This window comes from Asterias amurensis, chromosome 12 (assembly GCF_032118995.1).
Source record: "Asterias amurensis chromosome 12, ASM3211899v1".
Lineage (NCBI taxonomy): Eukaryota > Metazoa > Echinodermata > Asteroidea > Forcipulatida > Asteriidae > Asterias > Asterias amurensis.
The window spans coordinates 14,435,009-14,456,601 of NC_092659.1; the positions used below are offsets into that span (position 1 = coordinate 14,435,009).

Here is a 21,593-nt window from a genome sequence, read left to right on the forward strand (position 1 = left end):
CCATCCTCTCTGATGTGATGTGAGAGGGGCAAGATGTCTTGAAGGGGGTAGACATACTAAAGATAGAGGATGGTGTGCTGACGGGGAAGGAGTCAAGACTGCCGGAATTGACTGCCGGCCAGCCCCAGGAAAAGGTTTGTTTTTGGGGTATCGATTTCAAATTGGAGCATTCTTTAAAAGTTTCTTTGATCTAATCAATTTGGGTTGCTTTCGTATAAAGAAAAAAAATTGTTTCCAATTAGCCAGAGGGGAAGATTGTTCTATCAAGATTACGTTTTCGTTCCGTTTGGGGGTAGAGATCTTTAGGCGAGGAACAAGATTTAATGTCACATCGGTGAAGATTTTACTTGGGGGTAGGGATGAAAATAACTTATTATATGCTAGAGGGAAGGTTGGGATCCAAGAATAAAGTTTGTTCGAGCGTTTGGGTTAAGGGTGCAGTGTGTTATTCTAACTTTCTGGTCATGACCTAGGGAACCCATAAAAGTGCCCAAGTGGATTGTGAAAAAGAAGATTTGGAAGAAATCTCAGAGGTTGGAGGAAAGCTCCCTCCTACCCGGGAAACCTACATGTACATAGCCATTTAGGGACTGAAATCCACGCATGCAAGGCCTGGTCTGTAGAGGATTCGAACTGGGGACAACTCAGGTGAAATTTATGTTCTGGTAGCCGAGTCATTCACAGTGTGGGTTTGAATCTCAGTGACGGTCACGCCACTGTCTTGTTTAGCAAGATGTGTACTCAACTATTCAATGCTATTAGAGCTTACATTCTAACTCATGAAGTAGAAGTAAAATGACCAGTATATATGTATTGTATTTCTGTCAACAGTCCAAATTTCATGCATGTTTAGGCCTTGCGTAACGACGAATTTTAGCACTATATAAAAAGCCATTATTTTAATGTAGAGATAACTGCACACAATTATGCTTTGACATGCTTGTTAATTCAATAACAGTCTAACTAATTTTCTGAGGGTGAAAAGAAATACCAGAAATCGGACTAAAGTTTGCAGAATATCACTTCTGGAATTCCTTTTATTGTGGCATCATTACTTTGGTTCCTCGAACACTTGTAACTGCTTGTAACTCAAATCAGATTGATGCTTCTACAGGGATTACTCAAGTGGCTCATCTGGATTTACTTATCGGATAAGGGTGGTGCTAGAATTTAAACCAGAGAAGAGTTTTCCGATGTTACTAAAGAAAACATGACAGAGCACAAAATGGCCGACAAAACAAGCCGGTACTGTATAACGAAGATTAATCAATTAATGGTTGTTTTTTATCGCGGAGCAACACATTACACATTACACAAAGACACTGGACACTATTGGTAATTGTCAAAGACTAGTCTTCTCACTTGGTGAATTAGGACAGTTTCAAAGGAATGCTAAATCATGTTAGTTCTAGTTATACATAGCATAAAGGGTATTAGTGTTAAGCTTGACTGTACACATTTTGTAAACAGGGAGCTTAAGATGGTGGCTGTGACTGAGAGCTCTGATAAGGCCATTGACTGCTTTCTTGGAAAGCGAGCAAGCCTAGTAACTTCAATGGAGGTTTTGAAGTATGATACCTTTTTCCTTTGCATAGCACAATGTAATGGTTTACAAGGTGCTGTGGCGCAATATGCAGCCAATCAAACCAGGAACACCGGGGCGGACCCCTTCTCTTACTGTATTGGGTTCTTTGACCTGCGTAATACAACACACAGACCCAAAGGCTTACAACGTCCAATCCGAAAAGCGCAATCAATAATTATAAAGGGTGCGTTCGTTTAGCTTCCCTGGGTCATCCCCGGTCTGCCCCAGTGCGTTCGAATAGCTTTTGACAGCATTCCAGGCGCTTACCCGGGTCAGCCCCCAGTGCCCTGCTTGTGGAGTGGGTCACTGGGGGGCTGGCCCCAGGAAGACGACGTCACTACGAGAGCGGTGAGTGGTCATTTGTTTAGCTCTTGTCAGGGGCTCACCCGAGTGAGCACCACAGGGTAGACCCAGGGAAGCTAAACGAACGCACCCATTGTGTCAAGACTGGGCTGGGACTTGAACCCACACTCCGCGGATTAGAAACACCATAGCTTTAATCCGGTGTTCTTATCCTCGCGGCCACGACATGCCACATAACAACTATTATGTAAAAGACCAATACCAACACAGAAGACTAAGTGTTTGATCCTCCTTTAATATGATTATGAATTATGTCGATTACAACACGTAAAAATAAACCACTAAATCCTGCAGCACTCTTGGAATTAATGTTAATGTATGTTTTCCCGACCAATTTCAACAAAAATTCATTCAATTTGACGTCAGGCTGATTCAATTTTGATCGAAAATGAATATTGTGTTGGATCAGCATTAGAGAGTCATAATGAGTAATTCAATGTCCGCAGTTTAGCAGTTACTGGTCAAATAAGATCATTACATTCATGGGGTCGAACATCATTTAATTTCGCACGAGCCAACAGCTAGAGGCTGGTCAACCATTCAATCTTGGTGTTAGTAGTTAGTAGAAATTCAACTGAAGAAATGTGAAAATGTGAAGTGAACCTGAATGAAAAGAAAGAAATCATACTTGCCAATGAAAATGGAATTGTATGCAATAGCAGCTAGAAAAGAAAATGAAACTGGCCGGAAAAACCTATCGCTCCTGAGCACAAAAAATTTCATTATGAGTGGAGCTTCTGGAATTAAATTTCTGTCCCTCAAAAAATCGGCCGGGATTTCCAGCTTGAGCTCTGTCACTAACTTCCTATAATCACGGTGATAACTACCTCTCAATTAGCTCCAAAAAACTACTGCAGCACTGATTGGCTTTAAATACTTCCTCTATGTAATTACAGGCAGGAAACATCCTCTGGCAACTGGGGGGAGACAGGACGGAGGGCGATGGGGGTGGTGGAGCCCAAGTCTAGGGTAAGGCGACTGGGTGGAGGAGGGGGGTGATTCAGTCACTGGGTATGTTCCCAACTCGCTATCACAAATTACTAAAGATTTGTCCAAGACAAATACTCATCACTCGTGAGCCATAGACAGAAAACTTCTAGATGAATGTACATGTACATATATAATGCATAACTTGGTGAGATTTAATAACTTGGTAAATTACTCAAAACAAATCTTAACTTAAAAACTGACTTGGTAACAAGCACTGGAGAGCTGTTGATAGTATAAAACATTATGAGAAATAGCTCCCTCTGAAGTAATATAGATTTTGAAATAGAGGTGATTTCTCACTAAAATAACAAAAGACTTCTAGCTAGAAGTCTTTTATTTCTATCTGAAAGCACACAAATTCGTCCAACGAGGGTGTTTTTTCTTTCATCATTTTCTCCCAACTCTGATGACCAATTGAACTCAAATTTTCACAGGGTTGTTATTTTATGCAGATGTCGAGATACACCAAGTGAGAACACTGGGTGTTGACAATTACCTATAGTGCACCTTCCCTTTAAAGGTTAAGTCTGCAAGCTGAAGTTTGTCATCAACGAAATGTTTTCATTAGACAGGTGTTCCTTTTAAAGCACAGGGGTGAAGTCCCCAGGAGTTGTCCGTAAGTGTCAGGGTGAAAAAGACCAATGTCAAATACAGGATTAGATAATTTAAAAATACGTTTCTTTATGATTCGTAATAAATACGTGACTTGAAATGCAGGGAGAATAAAAGTAGGACAATGTGCGAAAACCAGATAACCTTATGGGGACTGGAAATAAAACGGTGCAAGATAAACGCCTTGTGGTGGGGAAGTGACTTAAAGTCAAGGATCTCTGGAAACGTCATCGAGGAAAGACAGTCTTTGAAAAGGAATGAGGGTAAAAGTTTCACACGCATTCATCTTTGAAGAGGAAAAGGCTGTTTTAATTTTGCGAGGGGCACTTGCTTTAAAAAAAATCTTAAAATACAAACAGATAGTTAGTAGAGGGGCATCAATGCAAAGGTTTGGGCAAATGAAGCTGAGAGCAAAAACAGTTACACTGTTGAAGCTTTGACTGCCTAGCAAGACACCAGCAGGGCACCACTTGCCTTGGCGTGAATTACATGTAATAGACCTTTTAGCAAATACCCATTGAATCCAAATTTTCACAGGCTTGTTATTTTATGCATTCTTGGGATACACCAAGAGAGAATACTAGTCTTTGACAATTACCAATATTGTGTTCAGTGCCTTTAATTGAATGTGTTGTGAAATTCAGACTTTATCACTATGAGTTCCAGTTTTTCAGTGGAATTTCATTAAAGTGATGAAAGACACTACACCCAGAGTGTAGCTAACATAAAGACACATTTTAATGTGTTCTTGTTTTTTAGCAAACCATGGCTTACTGCATTGGGTGAGTCACATCATATGGGAAGCCATGCTATCCGACTCATATCCTTTTAAGCTATGACTGGAATACCTTGGTGTGACAGGCATGTAGCATCCACGCAAGGACATTCATGAGCCCACGGTTGGCACCCGAGAGGCCAGGGTGGCGTAAGGGTAAAGGGGGCCTAATGAGACCATGATGGGTACCATACCACGGGTACCGTCAGCTTCGCAAAAGGGTATTTCGGGAATGTCAGCATTGAAAAACGAGGGTACTGGGCTAAGGTGCGTACTCATTCCCCATACTCTGGGCACTGACGTCTAGCCATATAACAAATAGGAGGTACAAGGCTAGGGTGTGTATTTATACTTTTCCGAGCAGTTGCTTCTTGGTAAAGGAGTAAGGGGGAATTAAAGAGTCCACAGGTGGGTATTCTTTATGGGCACTTATGTCTCTGCATTGAAAAGGGGTACAAGGCTCAGGGGGTACTCTATAGCCCTTTTCACACTACTCTGTTCCCCGGGGTTGCCCCCAGGGTTGCCCCCAGGGAATACGGCTGACCTTTTCACACTATGATCGCTTTAAACTCGGTCTGCCCACGGTGAGGATACCCCAGAGAATAGCTACCCCTACTCTGGAACAGAGGTAAGCGGTAAAACCCCAGGGTATTCTTGAACCGTGCAACCAGAACCGCGTGGAATAGGGACATCTGAAAATGTGGAGGGGTAACCATGGGATAAAAAACCCTCTAGGGTCGCCCCAGGGCTGTATTCCAGTGGATAAGAGATACAGCGTGAAAAGGGGTTATATGGGCACTCACGTCACATCTTAGGATTAAAGTAATGTGACTCCCAGAATGGCAGACTATGGGCAGCCAATAGCCACAAGCCAGATCAGAGGTTGGGATGGGAAGGGGGGGGGGATGTCTACATGTACATGTATAGTACAATTAAGTTCATCAAAATGGCTGGGAGTGATGAACTCTTTGGGGTTGGTGTACTTTGGAACATGCAGATGTTAAGGACAAAAAGAACGTAATGGGAATTGATGAATGTACATGTAGCCTCCTGAGGTTATGGTGCGAGGAAAGAACCAGATCAAGTAACAAGGAAACATCAATCGCTATCTCAACGTGGGAATTAGGCCTTGTTAAATGGCAATCTTGTAAATGCCTCGTATTGCATGTCACCCGATGACAAAGCTGATTAAATATTAACATACAAATGTCCGCCGAATTTGGAGGGAAATTACACTTCAGAAATTCCTTAGCGAGTATCAAGCTTGTGGAATTAACTTCCAAGGGATTTTCTAAGTACCACGGGAAACATTCATCCAGACTTGCTTAGCGTGAGGAAATTTGTAATTGGAAAAAAACTGGTTTTGTTGATAACCAGTTAATCCGTCATACAAGCTGTGGCATTTCAGGGCCAATGGGTTTACATGGTTTAGTACAAGTCACCGGGGGTGGGTTCAAATCCTGGTCATGACACTGGTGTCCACATGGTCCATGAATAAGACACTCAACTGTAATTACTTCTCTTTACCCAGGGGTAACTTGGTAGTTGTGAGGGCATGGAGAGGGTTCTTGGCAGCCCAGGCTTGTATACTCCCAAGGGAGCTGAGAAAGTTTCAGAAATGAAATAAATAGCCAAGTTACGAGGGGTAATAATGTTAGAGGGCCATGAGCATCACTGAGTGCCAATTTGGGGGTAAAAGAGAAGCTACTGTATCATTATCATTACATTTTGACAGTACTCTGTCAGCACACTGATAATCAAAATAGGCAAGAAAGTCTCAAAACCTGTAAGCGCACAACCCTGAAAAACTCATTCAATAGCTGCTTCACAGGAACAGGTTACCAGCTAAATGCCATACATTGTACCTACTACTGTGACTGGTTCCCAGCTATTTCTAGATAATGAATTCCTGTCAAAAGCATCTACAATGTATACAGAATTATCAACGGTCTGTGGGTCACCGGTTGACAGCCTCTCCATGGCAGAGTCCAGACAAAGAGATACTGCTGTTCTCAACTGGACCGTTCCATTCTACCCCCGGGGACGGCTGCGGCTGACGCTAAGTGATCTAATACATGATATCCTCTCATGCTCATCTATACCATATCCTGAGACAAGAAACTGACCGAGTAAAAAAAATGGGGGTAAGGAAACGACAGAAAAATCTTCTCTGACTCCATCCAGGCGTGTAGTGAAGAAGACACAGGTACCGCCCTGGAACAATTCACTGGTTTGTCTCAAATTCATGGTGTAGGCCCGATACTTTACAGAGCCCGGTAGGCAACTACATGTATACAGTGATTGCCTTCATGCCTCCTGCCTTGGTGCCCTTGATATGCTCCAGAAGTAATTTACATTTTCCTCATAGGGTGCCCTTTACAAAGAGAAAATGCATTGGTGCCCTTGCCTTTTTAAAAACAAGCATAAAGGCCTGATGGTATGAGATACAAAGGTCTTGCAGGATACCAGTGGAGTCTAATCTCATTGGTAAACGTACTTTAATACAATATACATTCATAAATACCTAAGACAGTTTAACTATTCTGATTGGTCGAGAGGGCATCACGAGGGGTTGTTTGAATGGATGATATAACACAAGTAAAAAGTGTTGAAACATGACACACGAGCTTTACGCGAGTCTTATAAGACAGATTTCTCTTCATTCCTATTGGTCAAGAGCAACGGCTGGAACGCGTCTCAGTAAAATTATCAAGAACCAGGCCTCTAGTTGAAAACCTCTTCACCAAACATTGATTCCCTTAGTAATGAAGGGTTACCTTTAATTTATGGAATCCAGTTTAACTGTCACTGGTTTATATGGAAGATGTTCGCCTACAAGGGTACTGTTGAACTGACCAATAAAACCATTTTCAATGTTTTAGTATTTGACTAGTTTGCTTTGTCGGATAATGTGATGGACCGTTAAAGTACATGACACATACTGAATGTCCTTCTGTCATCAGGAATATTAGTAAAGTCTGTCAGCGGTAACCCATTCATCACACTGTCTGCTTGACTGGTCCCACTTTCGCTGAACAATACAACACAAGACATTACAGGCGGCCTTGAGGGGTACCGGGGACTGAAGCTGTCATCGGTAACCATACATCACACCAGTGACATTGATGGGTAACCCCCTATGGAAGTCTCGAACAACCCCAAAAATGGCAAAGTGGGTAAGACTAACTCGAAAGCATGTACAAAGAGGAATCACGGATTGGGGTCGGAAATTGAAGACACAAAACTATGAATTGTTCAACCTGATAACCATCAAGATCTTCATTGAGATGTTACGCAACATGTCAAGAACATTTACTAAGGAGCGTCGCAGAGTTTCCTGCCAGCTGCTCGGCTTATCTACCATCTTAGAAACACGCCCAACGGACAAAAACTACACAAGAAACCCTTTCTGCCTGCATCGCTAGCTACAGACTGATTGACATAGTTACTGATCTACATGGACTGTGATTGTCTACAATGTAGATTTTTAATTGGAGTTTTCCTCCCTTCCTGAGAAAAAAAACTCAACAAGAATTGCCAGGCATGATGCTTTGTTTTTGAAAGGGCAAAAGGGTACAAGGTGTATTCTCCTTGGTAAAGGGCTGGATACTTTTAAGATTAAGTTAAAAACCACTTTGTTTAATGTTGCTTATGTGTAATTGGTCTATGTCTTACTTTCTTTGCTGTGTGTGGTTTCCCCTCTGGTGCGCCTTGAGCACCTCATTTTGGTGGATTCTGGCGCATTATAAATATTCTTTATTATTTTAATTACTTCTATAAGGGAAATTGTAAATTTCTATTGTACATTAAATTCATCGAAAATCACAGATCTGTAGAGCTGTAACATCTTGCCATCAGGGAGATTTTGTCAAACCATCAGGGAGATTTACATTCAACATAATAGGAACAAAGTTTCAATAACCAGGGAGGTTTCCAAACTTGTTCGATTAATAACGGAAACGCTGGTTTACTTTCAGGGAACTTTCCGCAGATTCAAGGAGAGTTATCAGCTCAAAACTTTCACTACAGCTCCACAAAAGGATTCACCTGTAATAAACTGTACTTCTTTCTTGTTCATGTTTGCAGAACTCATCTGGGGAGCTTTGGACTGCAAAAATGTAAAGAATAATGAGTAAATCTCTAGTCGTCTCTCAGGTATTTTAAGTCCCACAATAATCCTTAACTAGACAAAGTTAATAAATTACTTTCCACAAATTCTGGATCAGTTGTCAGTGAATGTCCAATTTGACAGGGGGGTTCTGAACCGAGCGAAAAAATCACTAAATGAATCCATCCCTTTTCTCCGTAAATCTTTATACAGACAGACGTTTTAATGACCAACAAATTTAATTATGAGAAAGACTTCCTGTTCATTGACTCGTAGTGATGTTTTAGTCAAAGCCTAGAGCCGATCCCCCGTCTCGTTCTTTCACAAAACCGATCCCTGTGTCTGACCCCCCCCCCCAACTTTCTCTCTCAATCTGATGGGAAATATACCTCTGCTCATTCAAATCTGCCGTATCATGACTGACGTTCGGTAATCTACGCCAAGATTAATCTATAGATCCTGAAGTTTTTATACAAGGGCACGGAGCCTTAATCACGGTAAATCTGAAATTACCGGCAGGGTGGCCTTTCTTTTACATGTAAGTGGATTTTTCCACCGGGGTTTTAGCTTGAATCTAGGGCGTCAACATTCCTGTGGTGTAAATTTAGAAATAGGGCCACCCGGTGGCTCACTTGTGTATATCTTTGAACAACAATAATAACACTTGGTTCTTGTACATGTAGCACAGCGAGCTTGATCAATAGGGGGGGGGGCTTCACAACATCAGGCCTGATACTTCACGAAGGCAATGATGGCGATTGCCTCCATGCCCCGTGGTCATTGCCTTGGTGCCCTTGAAATGTTCCAGTAGAAATTTGCAATTTCCCCATAGGGTACCCTTTATCAAAGAGGAATTCCAGCGGTGCCCTTTCAAAAATGAAGCATACAGGCCTGTAACATTATTCTATTTTAATTGTTAACTTTGTACATATCAGATTGTTTTTATATAGGCTATATGAATATTTCTAATTGTTTTTTTATCCTTTCCTGTAATTGGCGGCTCGTCCGCTGTTGGTTTGGTCAATAAATATAATAATTATCCATGTTCACCAGGCATACTTGGACCACTCCTCCAACTCTCTCAACTCTTTGTGAAGCACAAAACCCCAAGCTGCTATAAGTTAGCGCTAATAATATAATAATATAATATGGAACAATATAATATCGCTAAGTGCACTGGGTTCTTTTACATGCATTACACAATACATGGGACCAACGGCTTTACGTCCCATCTGAAGGATGAAGCAATGGTTAAAAGTGTCTTGCTTAAAATTATCTTCATTTATTTTATGTTTAAAAAGAGGTTAACATAAGATGCTAAATTTGTCAAATTTGTCTTATCACTGTTGTGGGGTTAAACAGCTATGCGCGAATCCAACATTTTTAGCAGTCGGTACCACAGGCCACAACGATTAAATAGACGTTAAATTTGCATCGGGATATTAGTTGGTTTTACCCTTACACAATCACTGATATATGTTTGTAAGCACTATATACTGTATAAAAAAATATAAAAAATTCCAGTGGTTGAGGACATTGACTTATGGCATGGAGGTCAAGTCGTTTCAAAAGATGTCCCTTCTACAGCTTCTGGATACAGTAAAGATCTAATCTGACATGCCTCGGACTAAATTCAAGGGAATCAATCTGACACAGGAGTGAATCTGTTCTATGCGAACATGTATCAAAACTCCATGAGGTGGCCAGTTCGGAGAGGTTTGACTGTACATCTTCGTGTACTGTGAATACCCAACATCACTAGCATGACACCTCTCAAGAGGGGCTGTCCACTATATAAAGGTTCTACTGACCGAGTCCCTTTCAAAACCTAACATCATCAGCACAGTGTAAAACATAAAGTTCATGTATCTTTAAAGGGAAGTTATCCATGTGGTAGTTACTCATTAAAATTGTGCCAATAAAAAACTTTTGGTTAGAAGCAAACATGAGCTTTCAATAGTACAATGTATACTTTAAAGTAGTGTGGCTTGTTAAAATATATCAGTTTTTATACCCCAAAATTTGAATTTGAACATGTTACGGTAAGTAACATTAATTCTCAGATTGTTTATTTCTAAATGGGGTTTACTTTTCAAGCGTGGACAAATTCACTCTTGCTTTTTGACGATATCTCAAAACATAAAAACCTTTTGAAACAACCTTTTCACGGATTAGTTTAATGGTACAAGTACATGTGAACATGTATACAACTACATATTGAGGATTGAAAAAATCCCTTTTCCTCTTTTCAAAGTGCTATAACGGAATAACTCCTGTTGTCCAATACAACAGTAGAGCACCAGGGTTTGAATTTGAGGAGAGGGGTTTCCAATCTACATCTAGGTCCAATGCTTGATTCTCTAAAGATTTGACGAAACATGCATCAGATCTCAACTCTGCATCAACTGAATCTCAGTTTCACTATCGTTATATTTAGCACTCCTAGGGTTCCCTCCATTAGGAATTTGACAACCGCGAGACAACTCTTGTCGTCACATCTCACCAAGGGTAAGATTTCCTCTCCATGATTCCAGTGACATTTAATCCGACTTCCACGTTACGCCCTCGTTGTCTTCAGAGAGTCTAAACAAAAACTGACAAGAGCTCCTGGAAACTACAGAAACAGGTGCAGGGGCTTATTCTGAGAGTGCCTTTTTAAGTACTTTTCCTGCTTAGCATGTCTTGTCTTGTCTTGTCTTTACTGCACAAACCTGCGCCACTGGGCTATAGACGTGCAGACCCTCATGCATGCGTCTATAGAGAATCACACTTGGCAGAAATAGGTACTTGCCCAAAGTATTGTCATAACCGCTTCTCTATATATTTCTGATTAGCAAACATACCTGCTAAGAGCAAATGGCAATAAGCAACAGCCAGTAATAAGCAAACATGCTGGCTGTTTTAAAAACCACAACTTCAGTTTCAGCTCTGCCTTTATCTCTGCTGTAGCCTAAACCAGATCCTTACCCAGACCCTAAGCCAGAGCATTAGCCATAGTTTAAGCCAGAGCCTCAGCCCAAGCTGTGGTTCTCAGTACAGTATGTGCCCAGGAGTACATTTTGGCGACCCCAACCAAAAACTGTTTCTGACGTCATAACCAAAATGGTCATGACGGTAACCGAGCTCACAACTCGGTTATCGTTCAGTCTGAACAGCAGAACCAACGACCAACAACCAAAACAGTTTTTGGTACGGGTCGCCAAAACGCACTCAAGGTTATTTATGTGATGTTGAACAAGTTTACTAAAACCTACCTTTAACGTCATGTCATCTGAACATGATGCTAACATCGTGCCTGTTGGGTCCCATTTGATGGCGTTGACTTCATTCTAATTAAAGAAAAAAGGGACAGAAAACATGTATGAAAAAGTAGTTGATTGCAAACTTTATAATAATAAAATGTGACAAAAACAAGTGTGATCTCTAACAAGTATGACACAATTTAAAGCAAACTATAAATCTAGCAGTCTCTGTAATAACTTAAGCAGTTTTCCGGTTGTCTGATTTGTCATTATTTGAAGAAAAAATGTCTTTTGTAGTTCCATCATTCGCTCATTCACCAAATGATGTTCTAGACAGCAGCTGCCTCTTTTGAAGCTGTCATAAAATTATTTTCTCAATCCGATCCGAGTGAATCACCTTGACCCTCAGAGAATAAGGTCTAGGGGTCAACCCAAGGTCAGAGGTTAATCCAAACAGGTGTTTCTTATCAGCACTGGCCCAGCGTGGGTCACGGACCCCAAGTCACTTTCATTCAAGTAAAAAATGATTTCATAAAATCCAAGTCAAATTTGCGAACCCACATATTATAAGGGATTATAAATGAAATTTACAAGGTGCTGTGGCGTAATATGCTGCCGATCAAACCAGGAGCACCGGGGGAAAACCCCCTTCTCTTTTCGATTAAGTGCATTTATCACAACACATCACTGGACCAACGGCGCCCACACCAATAATTGTCACTTTTTAGAAACAGTGATATGACATTACCCCTCCTACAATCAGTTCATTTCATTCTGAAACCATTTAAGTCCACAAAGTATTGGAATTTTGAAGGCCATGCGTATGGCTGTACTAGTTTAATGCACACTATTGTGGACACAATTGGTAATTACTCAAAATAATTATTATCATAAAACCTTACTTGGTTACGAGTAATTGGGAGAGGTTGATAGTATAAAACATTGTGATAAATGGCTCCCTCTGAAGTAACATAGTTTTTTGAAAAAGAAGCAATTTTCCACGAATTTGATTTCAAGACCTCAGAATTAGAGTTTGAGGTCTCGAAATCAAGCATCTGAAAGCACTTGACTTTGTGTGACAAGGGTGTTTTTTCTTTTATTATTATTATCTCGCAACTTCGACAAACAATTGAGTTCAAATTTTCACAGGTTTATTATTTTGTGCATATGTTGAGATACATTAAGTGAGAAGACTGGTCTTTGACAATTACCAAATAGTGTCCAGTGTCTTTAACACAACTCTAAAGCAGATTGTTGAACTTTATAGAAAATTTGTGCAAGACAAAAAAAAACCATCAATTTCAAAAAGAGTAAGTTTCATTTGAGGTTTGCATCAATCAAAGCAAAGAAGAGGAAAATTTAAAAATATTGATTTTTAAACATAACATGTTTGAGTATGTCTAAAAAAACATCCTGCATAATAGGTAGAATTTGGATTTGGATTTTAGACTCTACTAACACTAATCTACAGTAGTGTTCTTTGTTTTACTGTATCTTTCCAATCACATCAAATGTAACATTGGAATTTACAGGGTACTGTGGGAATTATGACTCAGTTAAGAGTCTAGTCACATACATGTACAACTGGGACTTCATTTCACATCAGCCTGTCACCCACTTGAAATCACACAACTATTTTACTAACTAGCGCCCTCTTGTGACTCTTTTTTTTTTCATCACCATCGGTTGAATTAAAAACTCGGAGGTAATTCATTATAGATGATATTGTTATCAGGAACCACACTACAGGAACCCAAATCTACACCGCCCCCCTTTTTGGCGGGCAATTTGCTATCAGCCCAAAAAATTAACAGGGGCACATGGGTTTGGTTGTTGAAAATTTCAGTCAGCTTTTTGTTTTTTTTTGGGGGGGGGGGGGACATTTGACAGGAAAACTTTGCGGCAGTTGAACGGGCCAATGATTCCGTGTGGAAGTAAAGCTTAATACAAAGTTGTAATTATAGACAAAGCAGCTTTTTTTGAATGTTGGAACAGAACCAAGAATGATGCCAGCAAAAATCTATCAGTTATTTTAATTTCAATCCATCGTTCCACAGCCGATAGTAATTATTTCCAGATTGAAACCATCAAAGGGTATTTTTGGAGGCACCTGGGGCGGATATCATTAAATAGGCAAGATAATTAAAACATTCAAACCAAAAATTTATCTCAGATGTTTTCTCTTGCATTTGTGAAAATCTGTGGGGGAGGACAATTTCCAAAACGTGAGCTTCTAAAAGTTCACCTGTAACAGAAGCCACTTCCCAAACACTGCAACAGGCATGTATGCTTTGTTTTAGAAAGGGTCAGGGGCAAGGAGGCAATCCCCTTCGTTGCCTTTGTGAAGAATCAGGCCTGCTTTTAAGTGTAATTAATTTTATCGTGTATTTTTGGTATATAAACCAAGGATGCCTCATAAGCGGCCACTTCGCTCTTGAAGGGGCACAGCAATTTCCCTCTGGTGTTGGCCTGATACTTCAAGGAGGCATCGAAGGCGATTGTCTCCATTCCCCCTGGTCACGACCTTGATGCCCTTGAAATGCTCCAGTAGAAATCTACAACTTCATTAGGTGCCCTTTACCAAGCAAAACAAAAAATGAACATACAGGCCTGGATTCAGTTGAAAACCTTTTTTTAAGTGACGAGAGAAAAGGCTGGTGGACCAGTGAAACAAGAAGCTGGCTGAAAAAGTTCCGGCCAATCCCTTTGACTGTTGTATCTGTTCAACCAATCAGAGAGTAGTTTACTTACCGTGTGTCCCTGGAATGTTTTGATTGGTTTGTCGTTACCCAGTTTACACACATGGATGCACTGGTCCGTTGAACACGAAGCAAAACATACATTAGAACACCAGTCCACGTCCAACGCTGGCGCTATAAAATAAGAACAAAACAATATACTTTAATTAATTAAACAGTCTCTCCCTTTTGTGTTTAATTTGACAGAAATTTACTCTAATAATACAGCAATTCTGTAAGTTTAAAAGTAAACCGCTAGCTTCCTGGGTTTCTGACAAGGGCCTAATTTCCTAAAACTGCTTTTAGAACCTCAAAAGTAGCCAAGCATAATAATGAATAATAGTGGCTTCTTATATAGCGCTCAGGTCCGTCACGCAGTGACGCTCATGGTGCTTCAACATTATTACCCCTGGTCACTGGGCCTTAAATCATTCCTTTAACCCATCTCAACTCCCTGGGGAGTATACAGCCTTTGCTGCCAAGTATGTAGCGCTATCAAGGCTAATCAATCACAATAACCATCTCTGCCCTCACAGGTACCCATTTACCCCTGGGTGGAGAGAAGCAAATATAGTTAAGTGTCTTGCTCAGGGACACAAGCATAACAGAATTATGCTACCAGAATAGAGTTACCAGCCAAGACACTGTTTCCATGTGCTACATGTGACTGGTATCCTGCTCATTTTTGCTGAGAAGAAAATAGTTAAGAAATGACCAGGGGGCATGGAGCAAACACCTTCTTTGCCTCCGTCAAGTACATGTACATATCAGGCCTGCAAGGGTTTGCGGTCGAGTGTTAACTTCAAACCCTATATGATATACTCTGGGCAGTTGGGATTTTAACTGAATGAAAACAAAACTGGATAAGCCGTTGAAGTTCACATCCTAATTGATAGACTTGGATACGAGTCAAAGAAATAACAGACAGAGGGAAAGGGGTTGTATTAACCCAAATATAACATCAATGTCTAGATTCATATCTCATCGGATCTACAGTATGATTTCGACAGGTGTGGTCAATTATATTACCGGCCAATCACAAACAGGGCCTGTGTTCGGCCCGATAGATTTAGATCTTTGCGATAAGCTCCGGGGGAAGGACGGGGTGGGAAGCGCGTCTGTAACCTTTGCACGCTTCTAGATGTGGAGGTTTAAAGGGGCAGTAGGGTTAGGATTTTTAAAATGTCAATCAATCAATCATAAATAATTTATAAAACACCTAAATCAAAGGTTTGCTCAAAGGTGCTGTGGCACAGAAGAAATAAATAAGTCATTGATGGTAGGCCTCCTGAAACAAGTGGGCTTTCAGAAGCGTCTGGAATGTGTTGAAAAAAACTCTGAATCAAACTGAATTGTTAACCCTACTACTGTCTGATGATTCAAAACAATTTGCTGTGGTTTTGAATAATAAACTATGCCAGTCAGCTATATTGTATCATGTGGTGATTGCATCTACACAGTAGAGTCAAACAGCTTTCATTGCCATGTTCAGAACAAAACTGAAGTTTAATTTTCTACTCAAATAGTTCTATTATCGTAGTGTTTCATTTTTGTGTATACGTAGTGTATACGTAGGAGCCCCAACAGTCTGAGAGAAGTGTGCATTATAAAACCATATTAATATTGTTGATCTATAAAGTTGGTATCACATTCTTAATGAGAAATGCCAAGTACTCTTAAAATTATAGAAACTTTACTTAATCATTTCAGCAAGAGAACAGGTTTGATAAAATCCTTCCCGTAACTCCGCAGGACTCAAAATGGGACAGACAACAGAGAGGAATAAAAATGTTATAAAAATTTATTCCATTGACCAGTCTTGCTCAAACTTGGAATAACAAATTAGAGTAAGAGGCAAAACAAAATCTACAAACTTTGGCAAATATACTATATAAGGGACCAAGGCAAACACACAGATAATTGAGGACTTTTCATCTACAGTTACTTAGAATTCCAGGGGCATGAAAAAAAACCTACATGTAACCAACTTTGAACGTGATGGATTCAGACACTGACTGACTAGATACACTTAACCTTGCACCTCCATTGTCTATCAAATCACAACACGAGGATATGGTTGAAATCTCTTAAAGGCAGTGGACACTATTGGTAATTACTCAAAATAATTATTGCCATAAAACCTTTCTTGGTGACAAGTAATGGGGAGAGGTTGATGGTATAAAACATTGTGAGAAACGGCTCCCTCTGACGTGCCATAGTTTTTGAGAAAGAAGTAATTTTCCATGAATTTGATTTTGAGACTTCAGATTTAGAACTTGAGGTCTCGAAATCTAAACGCACCTAACTTCGTGTGACAAGGGTTATTTTTCTTTCAATATTATCTCGCAACTTCGATGACCGATTGAGCTCAAATTTTGTTGAGATACACCAACTGTGAAGGCTAGTCTTTGACTATTACCAATAGTGTCCACTGCCTTTAACCTTGGCTGTTTATTGGTACACCAGGTCCATGTTCCTTTATCTATCCATCAAATTTCTTCAGCGAATGTCATATCCTTGAACGTGATGGATTCAGACACTGATGGAATAGATACACTAAACCTTGCACCTCCATCGCTCTATCAAATCACAGCACCAGGATATGGTTGAAATCTCTTAACCTTGGCTGTTTATTGGTACACCAGGTCCATGTTCCTTTATCTATCCATCAAATTCCTCCAGCAAATGTCATATCCTTGAACTTGATGGATTCAGACACTGATGGAATAGATACAAACCTTGCACCTCCATCGCTCTATCAAATCACAGCACCAGGACATGGTTGAAATCTCTTAACCTTGGCCGTTTATTGGTACACCGGGCCCGTCCGTGTTCCTTTTCATCAAATTCCTGCAGCGAATGTCATAACCTTGGACTCTTGACTGACATTGATACGCCCAGCTTTGTGAGTTTCCTTCGCGGATTCATCTTCTTCATGCATCATCATCATAGTATGAACCTCACACTTCTGCTTTTAAGGATCTTGATCAAGTGTGGCACATTGGGTATTTGTAATCAAAGTCATACCCAATTAAACAGATGTGTTGCTGTCAATGAACTGTACTGTGACAAAGTTTTGTGCGTGTCTTTGGGTAAGTGGTCTGTCGCATCAAACTCAATTTCAAGTCCTAATTTTATACTAAGCACAAAAGGTGCCTAACACCAGCCAAATTACCGTGTCACTTATACCATCTGTGACTGGTATCCTGCTCATTTGGGCTAAGCAGGAAGTTGTTAAGCAGTATTTCCTGCTTAAATGGAATTACGACATTGAACCCTAGTGGCTGGCCAGGTCGTCGGAATGTACATACATTGTAGGTTCAGTGTCCTTGTGGATATTAAACTAAAATTGCTTCCCATCACCCAGGAGTATGGGTACCTGTGAGGGTAGAGATTGTTGATGTCAATGGTTTGCACCCATGGTTGTACCCATTTGGCTGGCTTTGCTGTATATTCCTAAAGAGTTGAGATGGTTTCATGAATGCTGAGGGCCCATTAAACTGAGGTAACAATATATATAGTGTAATCAGAGAGTAATAGAGTCCTACTAGGATATCATGATTTCATGGTGAAATTGAGATCTTCGCTTTCTCTCTTCATTTTGAAGGTATATAAGTAAATGTACTTTGTAATACAATCCTCGTTCAAAGTTCAAAGCCTGATGTTCCAACCTGGATCCCTTCTCTAAAGACCCTGGACACCTTTGGTGATTTGTCAAAGCGCGTATCTCAACATGCATAAATTAACAAACCTGTGAAAATTTGAACTCAATTGGTCGTCGAAGTTGCGAGAGAATAATGGAAGAAAAAACACCCTTGTCGCACAAGTTGTGTGCTTTCAGATGCCTTGAATTCGAGACCTCAGCTGAGGTCTAGTATTCAATTCAAATAACTTAGTGAGAAATTACTTCTTTCTCAAAAACTACGTTACTTCAGAGGGAGCCGTTTCTCACAATGTTTTATACTATCAACAGCTCTCCATTGCTCGTTACCAAGTAAGTTTTTATGGTAACAATTATTTTGAGTAATAACCAATAGTGTCCACTGCCTTTAAACTGGGAGGTAAGCCCTCTAGGTTCACATGTCTCGATTACATTGAGCTCACTGTCTGATATTCAGACATCTGTATGTCTGGTTGCCACACCCTCATCCACATATTTGCTGAAAGGGGGGGGGGGGTGAATGTCAAAGTCAAAGTCAATGTCTGCACCTGTAAACCACCTGTCTAGAGTCTTGTCTTACAGGCGTGGTACATCTGCATACACCGCACTTGAATGATTAATGTATCCCCCTCTGGTCGTTGTTGTCGTCTGATTTCATGTCTACACAATGAAATTTATTGTATCAATTCTCCTCTCATAGAGAGGGACCTGACTGTCTTTCCTTCAAGCCTCATTTTGGATGCTATGATCTGGATGGCATCAAAACCAAGGTGTCTGTATTGCGATAGCATTCTTGCACTGACTGCACAGATTGTTCATGCAGGGTTTCAAAATCTAACTCCAATACATTTGACAATGCTGAAAGGTAACCTTAAGATGTCAATCGGTGAAATGACAAGTTCACTTGTTAGTCATTGACAAAGCCAAGGGCAAACCCTGTTAGTGTTAGTGTTTGAGAAAAATGTGGACCAGTGATAAAGCTGGAGGACCAGTGAAATGACAAAATCACTGGTTAGTCACTGGACAAAGTCAAGGGCAAACCCTGTGACAAGTTGACTAGTTGGAGGAAGCATGGTAAAGGTTGAAGCCATCAGTCACCTAAACTTAACAATGTAACTTGTTCTCAATGAATTAAAGCCACATTTGGTAATAACTAAAAATGTATATTAGCTTAAAAACTAACTAAAAAGTAACAAAGTTTTTGAGAAAGCGGTAATTTCTCACTAAAATATTTGAATCTGAGAAAGGCTTCTCAGGCATCTGAAAGCACACAAATTTGTGCAACTCAAATTTTTTTCTTTCATTTTCTTGCACTTTTGATTGTTACCAATTGAGCCAAAATGTTCACAGATATGTTATTTTATCCATATGTTGGGATACACCAAGTGAGAATACTGGTCTTTGACAAAGAAAAACTAGGCAATTTGACGTTGATTGACTCTCACCAGTTTGAATGCATACATCTTGAAGATTGTGAGTACTCATTTGTTTACAAAACAGTTTACAAGTGCCTGTTTACATTGACAAAACTCGACTCCCGTAGCCTGAGGGTAAATGAAGTCAGAGACGTTTGACGCACAATGTAGGATGTATACCTTAACAGCCTCAGCCGGAAGCGTAACAGACCATGATAGACTACGAAAGAACAACCCCCCCCCCAATCAACCCCCTTCAGGCTGAACAGAATCAATCAACGACGACTCAAGACTTGCCCTGGCACTCTACCACAGTTCAATCTTGAAATGTCAATGGGCAGACTTGTACCTGTAAAGCAGTGTTTATTACTCGCACATTGATGGCTGACATTTACGAGTAGCCCATGTTTTGTTTTAGCAGAACTATTTGAGGACTTAAGAATGATTAAAGGTGACGAGAAGAGGTTTGGTTTGGAGGGAAAGAAAGGGGTGGAGGGGAATGATGCGGTAACTAACTTCTTACATCCAGACATTCAGAGACATGAGAGCATTACAGTGTAATCTTTAAAAGATGTCAACATTTGGGTTTGTCCCCATATCACTTGAGAATCACCCCCTTCCCTGTCAAGAAAGTACCGCCAGCTTGACCCCAAAACAGGAATGAGGATTTCTTCTCACTTAATATTAACGAGGGAAGGCACAGGTCATCAACTTCACAGGTTTTGATCAAATACTTTCAGATGTATAGATGTGGATGCAGCCAAACGTTGTGAGCAATTACAGTTCCCAGACGAGCCAGATCTATCAAGTCCGAAACGACTTGTTTTGAACAGTTCTGATGGACTGTGGAGCTGAAGCAACCATACTAGGCAAGAAGCTAGCAAACTGAGTGTGTCAGAGTAATACGTTTGGGTGTCGGGTTACCAGAATGCAGTAGGATTCTTATGGATTCAGGAAAATTCCACATAGAAATACCTTAAAGGAACACGTTGCCTTGGATCGGACGAGTTGGTCAAAACAAAAGCGTTTGTAACCGTTTTTTATAAAATGCATATGGTTGGAAAGATGTTTTAAAAGTAGAATACAATGATCCACACAAGTTTGCCTCGAAATTGCGTGGTTTTCCTTCTACTGTGCGAACTAACATGGTCGGCCATTCATGGGAGTCAAAATTTTGACCCCCATAAATGGCCGACGCGTTTAGTCGGCGAGGTAAAAGGAAAACCACGCAATTTCGAGGCATGTTTGTGTGGATTATTGTATTCTACTTTTACAACAGCTTTCTACCCATATCGATTTATAAAAAACGGTTACAAAGGCTTTTCAAAGACCAACTCGACCGATCCAAGGCAACGTGTTCCTTTAAGTTTTTTGATGAGCTGCAAATTTGTAACATTATTTGAGAGACACTTATCAAGCTATTTAATCTCATTAACAGGTCGAGTTCAAATTAAGTGAGGTTTGGCTACGGCTGTTGAAGAAGTATTTATTCAATTAGAACTGAGTTTGGATTCTCAGTCATTTCTTTTGACCAACCCACTCCTAAAACATCGACTATTATGAATGGCCCCTTAAAAATTTTCAGGCCTGATACTTCACAAGGCAATGAAAGTGATTGCCTCCATGCCCCCGGGTCATTTGCCTTGGTGCCCTTAAAATACTCCAGTAAAAATTTACAATTTCTTCCATTACCTAGAAAAAAGGCCTTGGTGCCCTTGCCCTTTCAGAAACGAAGCATACAGGCATGATTTTAAACACGTACCTGAATGGAAGGGAAATTGTTGTTTACACTCTCCTGATTGGGCGTCCCAGATGATTGTTGTCTTGTCCACCCCGGCACTGAGTATGTAGTTGCCCTTCTTGTTCCATTTCAGTGCAAAGATGGGGCCTTTGTGTTGGCCTAACGTACTAACTAACCGGCCGTCTGTCGACCATATTCTAGCGTAGCCGTCGTAGGAGCCGGTTGCTAACAGGGTACCGTCACACTGCGGAAACACAACGGGGAATTGATCAATTGAGGGCGCTTTCGTGACATCAAGGGCAGATTTCGAAAAAAATTGTGGGATTTTGGGTTACACCATAGACCTTATCGCAAATACTCGGT

General features: G+C 40.5%; 1 protein-coding gene across 4 annotated transcripts in view; it reads right to left on the reverse strand.

Moving 5' to 3' along the window:
* The window catches only part of LOC139944839 (F-box-like/WD repeat-containing protein TBL1XR1), a 64,497-nt gene that overhangs the window by 21,922 nt on the left and 20,982 nt on the right, over nt 1-21,593 (reverse strand). For all 4 annotated transcript variants that reach the window (XM_071941962.1, XM_071941963.1, XM_071941964.1 and 1 more), the window contains exons 7-9: nt 21,252-21,474; nt 14,427-14,548; nt 11,688-11,762 (exon numbers count right to left, since the gene is read on the reverse strand). In XM_071941962.1, the coding sequence (XP_071798063.1) occupies nt 11,688-11,762; nt 14,427-14,548; nt 21,252-21,474 (420 nt within the window). The remainder of the gene's footprint in view (nt 1-11,687; nt 11,763-14,426; nt 14,549-21,251; nt 21,475-21,593) is intronic.